At 15.7% G+C, this 9,816-nt stretch overlaps 3 protein-coding genes across 3 annotated transcripts; 1 reads left to right on the top strand and 2 right to left on the bottom strand.

Annotated features, from left to right (window-relative positions):
• Positions 1-1,358: 1,358 nt before the first annotated feature.
• PGSY75_0320700 (putative signal peptidase complex subunit 2) lies at positions 1,359-2,753 on the bottom strand (the record flags this gene model as incomplete). Its single annotated transcript, XM_018784059.1, has 8 exons — positions 1,359-1,440; positions 1,552-1,618; positions 1,770-1,827; positions 1,931-2,017; positions 2,115-2,176; positions 2,280-2,361; positions 2,513-2,577; positions 2,717-2,753. 8 exons carry the CDS (start codon positions 2,751-2,753, stop codon positions 1,359-1,361), a joined length of 540 nt encoding a protein of 179 aa, XP_018643642.1.
• Positions 2,754-3,958: 1,205 nt separating this feature from the next.
• PGSY75_0320600 (hypothetical protein) lies at positions 3,959-5,044 on the top strand (the record flags this gene model as incomplete). Its single annotated transcript, XM_018784058.1, has 5 exons — positions 3,959-4,030; positions 4,154-4,266; positions 4,361-4,394; positions 4,640-4,708; positions 4,934-5,044. The coding sequence occupies 5 exons, from the start codon at positions 3,959-3,961 to the stop codon at positions 5,042-5,044; spliced, it is 399 nt and encodes a 132-aa protein (XP_018643641.1).
• A 614-nt stretch (positions 5,045-5,658) lies between these two features.
• On the bottom strand, positions 5,659-6,927 carry PGSY75_0320500 (putative nicotinamidase; the record flags this gene model as incomplete). The annotated part of the gene is made up of 1 exon (XM_018784057.1): positions 5,659-6,927. The coding sequence occupies one exon, from the start codon at positions 6,925-6,927 to the stop codon at positions 5,659-5,661; it is 1,269 nt and encodes a 422-aa protein (XP_018643640.1).
• Positions 6,928-9,816: the final 2,889 nt, after the last annotated feature.

Genomic DNA, 9,816 nt, shown 5'->3' with positions numbered 1-9,816 from the left:
TTTTTTTTCTTTTGGAAAAAACTTAAATATAAATTTACTAATTATTACAAAAAAAAAAAAAAAAAAAAAAGAAAATTTTTCGGATTATAAATATATATATATATATAATAATAATAATAAATTATATATCACAATTTATAATTAAATATATATATATGTTTTTTTTTTTTTTTTTTTTTTTTCAACACATTCTTGTGATATATGTAATAAATATATTATATAATAAAATAATATAAACCTTGTAAAAAAAAAAAAAAATATATATATGTATTTGTATATCTTTTACATTTTATGATAAGTAATAATACTATAATTAAAAAAAAATAATAAATAATACTTATATCATTACACAATATTAATATATATATATATATATATATATTTATATTTATTTATGCATAATATTTTTTCTTAAAATTTTATTATGTTATACACATATTCTTTTGTGTTATCAAAATAGAAAGGACGAAATCATGAGCATATAAGTATTTTGTTTTTCCTTTAAAAAGGGCATGAAATAATAAAAAGGTATCCAATATGTATAAATATATATATATATATATATATATATATAATATATTTTTTTTTTTTTGCTTTTCTTTATGACTCATATAAAGATTATAATTATTTTACTACAACCTTGTCATTAAAATTTTAATTGATACACACTTATAAACTTGTATTCACCTATATTGTCATAATATTGATCACATATGAATATCAAATTAATTTATTTCTTCTTCTTCTTCTTTTTTTTTTTTTCCCACATATTATATATTATGTATATACATCTTTTTCATATTAGATATAACAAGATATGGTCAATAAAATGATCAGACTTTTTCCCTTCTTTTTTTTTTTTTTTTTAATAACGTTCAAAATGAGGTACATAAATAAATATGTAAATATATATACACATACATATAAATACTAACACATATTTATATATTATTATATGCATCATCACCACCCCTAATAATTCATGTTCCTTATATCTTTTTAATTATTATTTATAAAAAAAAATATAATTTTAAGGACACAGCTTCTTAAAATTTTGGTTAGGAAGTTTAATTATGAAAAAGCATTAAAATGAACTCGTATGAATAAAATATGAAAACATTCATAATTAAATAACTAAAAATATTTAAAAAAAAAAAAAAAAAAAAAAACAAATATAAATATAAATATAAATATAAATATATATATATATATATATATAAATCGTTTATAATATAATTCTATATAGTATATTTTATAATATATGTAGGTTCTTATATTCTTATCATCAAAAATTATTATCTTCTAAAAAATTCCGCATTATTTTTATTTTTTTTCGTCTTTTTCCTTTTGGTTGCTCTTTAGTTTTTTAATTTCAATGTTCGTCCATGAGAAGAAAGAAAATTCATAACAACATTTTTCGCATAAGGCTTCATTAAATAGCTATACAAAGAATAAAGTGGTATATACATATATACATATAAAAAATATATGTTAATTTTTTTTTTTTTTTTTTTTTTTTTGTTAATATATTCATATATCATAGGAGCTTACCCGTTCTCATTATAAAGTCTTTTTAATTCAAATGGGGTTTCAAAAACGTTTTTATTTAATTTATAGGCTGTAAAAAGTTAACATAAATATAACACAAATATATAAAGATATATATATATATATATATATATATATATATATAGACAAACAAGTGGTTGGTATATTTAAATATATACATATATATATATATTTTTTTTATTTTCTTTTATTTTTGTTACCCAAAACTAGGGTACTTTTTTTCACGTCCAAACGACAATATAATTTTACCAAGGAACCCTAAAAGAAATATATAAATAAATAAACATAAATATAAATATAACTACATATATAAATAGTTGCATAATTCATATTATTCAAATGTCCAATTATAATTCATTACGTTGTTAGCTCTTAATATCATAAAAACATCATCAAAAAAAAAATATTCAAAGATAATCAAAGTTGTTGATACTACAAAAAAAGCCACCTAAATTAAGAGAAATATAAGCACATATATTAATATATGTATATATCATTATATATATATATATATATTATATAATCAATATTATTATTTATATTACCAATAGTTGCATCATAAGCATTGGGTTTTTTTTATACTGAACAAATATTGAGCAGTACGTTCCTAAAAAAATCAATATATATATATATATATATATATATATATTTATTTATTTATTTAAAAGTCTTATATTGTTTTCATATAATATTGATCTTTTATATCTTGCCTATAATTATCAAAATTATGCTCAAAAAAATTCGTATATTTGAAAATTTTACAATCTCCTCAAAATTTTGTTCTCGTATTTTCTTTAAAATGGGACATTAAAAAAGTGTGGAAAAAAAATTATATATTTTGGTTATAAAAAATATATAATCATAAATAAATATATATATATATATGTATAAGTACATGATGATGAATATATTCTTATATATATGTATATCTTTTTCTTTTTACTTCACTTATAAAGTCTTGGGTAATTTTCTTTATTTCCGTTTCGCTGTATAAGTTGCTCACATGAACTAAAAAAGATAAAATAAACACAACAATTTACAACATAATCTAATATATATTATATATATATATATATTCAGTTATCTATTTCTATTTTTTTTCTTTAAATATATAATTATTTAACATAATTTTATTCTTTCTTATTACATATGCTATCTTCCTCTTGAACATTATTGCCTGACATTTTCTTCTTCTTTTTTTTTTTTTTTTTATTAAAAATCAATTAGTTTAATACTCCTTGTTTTATTATTATATTTTTTTTCAACATAAAAACAAAACAAATTATAAAACATATAAATATATATATATGCTATATAAATATATTTTTACAAAAAAGAAAAAAAAACATATATATATATAAATATATTATTATGATTAAAATTTAAGGAGTAAAATTTTCACATACTGAAAACCATACAATAAAAGTAAATTTTCTTTTGATACATGTATTGATATATATATATATAAAATATATATATACACATATATAATATTACACTAGTAAATAAATCATAAGTATAACAGAACAAAGATATAATAATAATATAATATTAATAATAAATAATTATTATAATAATCTATTTTTCTCTTATAAGAATCTTCATATTCATTATGCATATCTTATACATATGAGAAAAAGTTACATAAAATTAATTCATATGACAAAAATTTTAAAAAAAAAAAAAAAAAAGGAAAAGAATTTTTAATGGTGTAATTATATATATAAATGTGAAGGAATAATAAAAAAAATATCTATTTCTTAGATTACCTTTAATATATATATATATATATAATAAATAACTTAAAATGTGAAATATGATATGTATTATACAACATTTATATAATATATATATATATATGTGAATCGTAAAATGTCATACATATTACAATTTATTAATAGGGAGAAATATTTATAATTTCATAAGTGATAAAATATTTTATATTTTTTGTAATTTTTTTTTTTTTTTATTTTTTCTCATTATGTAATATTGACATAAAATATATAAAAATTTAAGAGAGAAAAAAATTTTTTTTTCTTCCTTTTTTCCGTATTCTTTTATATATATATTGAGGAAGCAAATGTCTTAAATTGATTTCATCCAGAAAAAAAAAAATATAAATATATAAATAAAAATATATATATATATATATATAATATATATTTATAAATTATGCTGTAATGAAAATTTTATTATCCCAGAAAATTATCCTTCCAAAGGAATAATATCAAAATTTCATATGTAATAAACATTTTATTTATTTATTATTCTTCATCATATTTACATTTGATTGGGTAAATACATTGTTATATTGTATTCATTTTTTTTTTTTTTTTTAATTTTTTTGTATTATATATATATATATATATATAAAAGAAAGAACAAAAAAATGAATTTTGATATAGCATCTGATGGGAATGAATATACATACAGCGGATATTCAAAAAATTCACTAATAGAAGTAAAAAGGACAACTACACATATATATATATATATATATATATATATATATATATTTATTTATTTATTTATATTTATATATATTTCCTCATTTATATATATTTTATATTCTTATATTCTGTAGGATAAAAATTATATCTTAGATTATGAAAAATATGTACACTTTGCTTTCTTTGCCTGTTTTTATATATCTCACATAAAAAAAGAAAAATGTTCAGATACAGAACTTTTGGCTTGGTATATCATGGAAATTAAGGAAATAAAATTAAAGAGAAAATATATATATATATATATATATATGTATATGTATATGTATTTATTTATTTTGTAGGTATTTGAAAAAGTTTAAGCATATCGTTATCAATGTAAGATATATAAGAATATATCTATACATATACACATATATATATATATATATATAATTTCTACAATTATTATATGCAATATATTTTATTTTATATATTTATTGTTACATATTAAAAATTTAAATATATAAAAATATGAAATTACAAGATGGTTTATAAAAATTATGGAAATATTTATATATATATATATATGTATATTTGTGTTTTAACTTTAGTCTTAATTTTTTTTAATTTTTTTTTTTCAGTCTACAAAAAAGGTTAAACGAACCTACTTTAATTTGATAAATAATCTTATTCAAGATAAATGTGTCAAGGTATAATATTAAAGAGGAAAAATTATAATATATAAAAAAATAAATAATAAAAAATTAAATAATAACAATAATTAAAAAATGAATATAAATGTCACATATGTTGTTAGTATATTTTTTTAATTTATAAATGCAAAATATATACATATATATATATATATATATACATGTAGGTAATATATATTTCTTTTTTTATTATTTACCCTTTTAATATATAAACAATTTCAGGTTTCTTTGGAAAGTAATAAAAGATATTTATTACATAACGAAAATTTTATTTTATGGGCATGGAAAAGAAGAGCTTTAAAATATGATAAAGAACAATTTAATAAATATTAAATAAGTTATAATTAGGAAATTAAAAAGATATTTAAAAAAAAAAAAAAAAAAAAAAACATTAAATAATTTGAAAAATTGCAAATAAAAAAAAAAAAATAAAAACATGTAGATATATAAATATGTATATATATATAATATATAGATTTAAAAATATATTAATATGAAAAAGTACACATTCTATATGTTTATATAATATAAAAAAAAGTCCCCTTTTTTTTTTTTTTTTTTTTTTTTTTAATAAATTATAACTAATTTTTTTGGTAAAACAAAGATTAAAAATGCGCATAACATAATAATAATAGAATAATCCTTACACACACACGAATAAATAAAAACATATATATAAATATATATATATATATATATATATATATGTGCATATATGTATGTAATAATTTATTTCTTTTAAAAATAAATTTATATACAATTTCAAATTACACAACGGAATATAAAAAATTATTATTCTTTAAAATATAGCCATTTTCAAAAACTTATTAAATAAAATGAAAAGAAAAAAAAAAAAAAAAAATTTACCTAATTAAATAACAAGATGAAATATATATAAACACAACAGTATATATATATATATATATATATATTAAAATTTTTACAGGTTAAGACAAAAGTTTTGATGAGTTAATAAATTTGATTCCTTTATTTTGTAAAAATAATTTATCTTCCTGTCTGTCAAATAAATAAGCTGTTGCATCTTCAACAATATATGTTTCATACCCCTGATTTAAAAAGCTGAGTGCTGTTTCTTTAACACAATATTCAAAAATAAAACCACAGACATATACAGATGTGATATTTTTTTGTTTTAATAATTTCTGTATATTTGTATTTACTTGTTCATTTTCAAATATGGTATGGCTATCTTTATTTTCAGTTCGTGCCTTTTTAATAATAATATCATTTATATGTCTGATAAGTTTGTTATGTACTTTACATCCATATGTATTTTTAACACAATGTACAGGCCATACATCTATATTTTCATTTAAAAAATTTATTTTATGATATTCCATAATATCATTTTTACTTTTAATATTTTTATATATTATTTGTGATGATTTAATTTTATCAATATTATTAAGAACATCACTTAAATTATGGATATTATTATTTTTCAAATATGTTTCTCTTTCTGTTTCTTCTATTATTAAATTGTTATTTACATCCATTTTTTTAATTTCGTCTTTTTCATTATTATTAATACATGAATTTTCTGAATTATTCATATCATAACCATTCATATTCGAATTATTATTTATATTATTATTATATTTTAAATTGTTATTACAAATTTTTTCATATATCAATCTATGAGTTTCGGCAAAAGATATATGCATTGCAGGATGATAATCAATGGTTATAATGGACATACCAAATTTTGAATTATCACTATTAGTTTTTATATTATTATAATCTATTGTATCATCTACATGTTCTATATGATTTGATAAATTAACAACATTGTTATAATAATTATTATTACAATTATTATTCATTTCACTATTATTATTATTATATATATGATTCATACAATCATGTGGATAACCATTAATATTATTATGTATATTTTCATTCATTGGAAATAAATATATGTCCTCATTATTATTTTCATCATCTATGATATTATGACATTTTGAATATTCCACAATATCCTGATCTTCATACATATGTTCATATTTTCTTCCTCCTTTCTCTTCTATAATATCTTTACAATCTTTTAATTTTAATAAATTTTCTTCTGAACATTTATATAAATTTAATCTTACATTATTAATTTTATCTATAACATCAAAATACTCAGCTTTTGAATTAAATGATCCGTTGGGTAAAAAGTCATTTTGTGCGTCAACTATAACAAGGCATTTCATTTTTTTTTTTTTTTTTTTTTAATTTTATAAGAAAATTACATATTTTATTTTTAATTTTTTTTTTTTTTTTTAATTCTATAAGAAAATTACATATTTTATTTTTAATTTTTTTTTTTTTTTTTTTTTCACTTTCTACAATATTTATAATATAATTTACAATGTGCAAACAAATTCTACTTTTTTTTTTTTTTTTTTTAAGGAGGGAAAAGGTGAAATTTGTTTTCAAAATTAATTATATTAAAAATAAAAAAGAAAATTATAAATTATGATGTTTATATATAAACATGTAATTTTTTTTTTTTTTTTAATATATATATTTAAAAATTATGATTTTTTTGAAAAATTACAAATTATAAAAATATAATATATTAGATTATATATTATTTAAATATATTAAATTATATTATATTATTTAATTATATTAAACTCAATTATATTATATATATGTATATATTTATTTATTTATTTATTTGTTTATTTTCTTTTCTTTTTTTTTATAAATTCTTTTGTAATTTTTGTAAAAATATTGCATTAACTCATTTCTATATAATTACACATGTATAAAAAAACTAAACATTAAAAAATATATCTATATATATATATATATATAATATAAATTTCTATATATTATTATGTAGATTCCTACATATATATATATAATATAAATAATTTTACATATCATATAATATATATGAACACTTTTAATATATGATTTTAAGAGAGTTAAAAGAAAAAAAAATTGAACCTTATTTTATAATTCAAATTTCCAATACTATGAAAATAGTTCCCAACGCAATATTGCTAAATTTTTTTTTTTTAATTAATTGTGAAAAATATAATACTTATAAATGAAATAAAATATTAGTATATAGAAAAATGAACTATATATAAATAAATAAATACATATAATATATATATTATATTATATTATTATTATTTTAATTGTTCAATATAATAAAAAGTATATAAATAAAAACCTTTATTTTTAATATATATATAAATACAACCCTTCTTTAACCTTTATTTAAATATATTATTTCTCTTATAATAATTAATATTATTATTAGTTAAACGTAAATTAAAATATATATATATATATATAAACAATTATGTAACTCTTTATTTCATCCCTTCTTTTTTTCTTCTTTCTCTTTTTTTTTTTTTAATCTTTTCTTTCATCTATCAAAAATTATTTTATTTTTAATATACCCTACAAAATGCAATAATATATTTGGGTTGTATTTTAATTCATATATATTTTTTATCACCCTTTTCTGTAAACAATACTAATGGCAATAAAGAATAAAAGAAGAAGAAAATAATAAAGCACTAAAAAAAAGGTAATCAAAGGTTTCGTAAAAATTTATGTTCCACATAAATATCATAGAAAGAAAAAGGAAAAGAAAAAAAAAAAAAGAACCGCTCACTTATCAATAACACTTATGAAATAAGTATATTGTTCTTTATATATTTCATATATATTATTGTAAAATAAAATATGCTTTAAAGTCAGTTTTATCTAAATATCAAATATAGTTCACTTTCTATTTATTATATTATACGTGAATTATTAAACTGTATATATATATATATATATATATATATATATATATATATATATGTGTGTGTATTTTTTGTGGCACCTACTTTTATAATCATTCACTTAAAATACAAATATGTATAATATTAATAAAATAAAAAACCATACACATAATCCTAAGTTGAGATAATTTTTCACGTATTCATTTTATTTGTTATTATTTTTTTTTTCTCTTATAACAAAAGTACCACATAATTAAATATTGCGTTATTTTATTGTAGATATAGAATAATTAAAAGGTAAAAATATGTAAAACAAAATTGCGAATATTTCAAAAATGTAATATTTATATATCTACATTAAAAATAAAACTTTTATATTTTAAAGAAATATCTTATTAAAAATGTAAATTAATAAATAAATATATATATATATATATATATATATAACAACTTTTAAAAATTATTTCCATATTATATTCGTTTACCAGAGTAGGAATGTAAAAAAAAAAAAAAAAAAAAAAAAAGTGTAATTATATATTTCATATAAAAAAATTTTATAATTCATGTTTAAATAAATAAAAAAGGAGAATATACAAAATATAGATAATTATCTAAACATTGTACTATTTTGTAGAATCAATGGAAACCTATTCTTTTTATTCATTTTATTTATTATTTTTTTTGTTAATATCCAAAAAAATGATACGAAAAAAGAAAAAAAACACTTATATATATATATATATATCATAAAAAATGTTCCTTTTGCAATTGCGTTCAAGTATAATACCACTATAAAACTCAATTTATCATATGGAAATACAAAAAAAAATTATCTTATAATATATTTATTTGTACAATATTTTTTAAATATGAAATAAATATAAAATGATTTTATTTTATTTGATTTATTTTGTTCTTTTATTAATTCTTCATAAAATGTTACAATTAACATAAATATTGTAAAATAATATGTGTACAACCAATTATATATAATGCAACCATTAACATATTCTATTAAAGTGTATCCTTCTAAAAAATATAATAAACACATTTTTTAAAACATGTAGATATCAAAATAAATAATCCTTTTCTCATTACGAAAAAAAAAAATAAAAAAAAAAAAAAAATAAAATACTTATTATAACATATTAAATTAAAACAAATAAAAAATGAAAAACTAATGATGATAAATTATTACTTACGTGTACCTTCTTATTATATATATATATATATAATATATAAAAAAAAAAAAAAAAAAAAAAAAAAATAAAAAAAAAAAAAAAAAAAAAAAAAAAAAAAAAAAAAAAAAAAAAAAAAAAAAAAAAAAAAAAAAAAAAAAAAAAAATA

This window comes from Plasmodium gaboni, chromosome 3 (assembly GCF_001602025.1).
Source record: "Plasmodium gaboni strain SY75 chromosome 3, whole genome shotgun sequence".
NCBI classification, from domain to species: Eukaryota; Apicomplexa; class Aconoidasida; order Haemosporida; family Plasmodiidae; genus Plasmodium; species Plasmodium gaboni.
The sequence above is the reverse complement of the archived record's forward strand: the minus strand, read 5'-3'. Positions and strand labels throughout refer to the sequence as shown.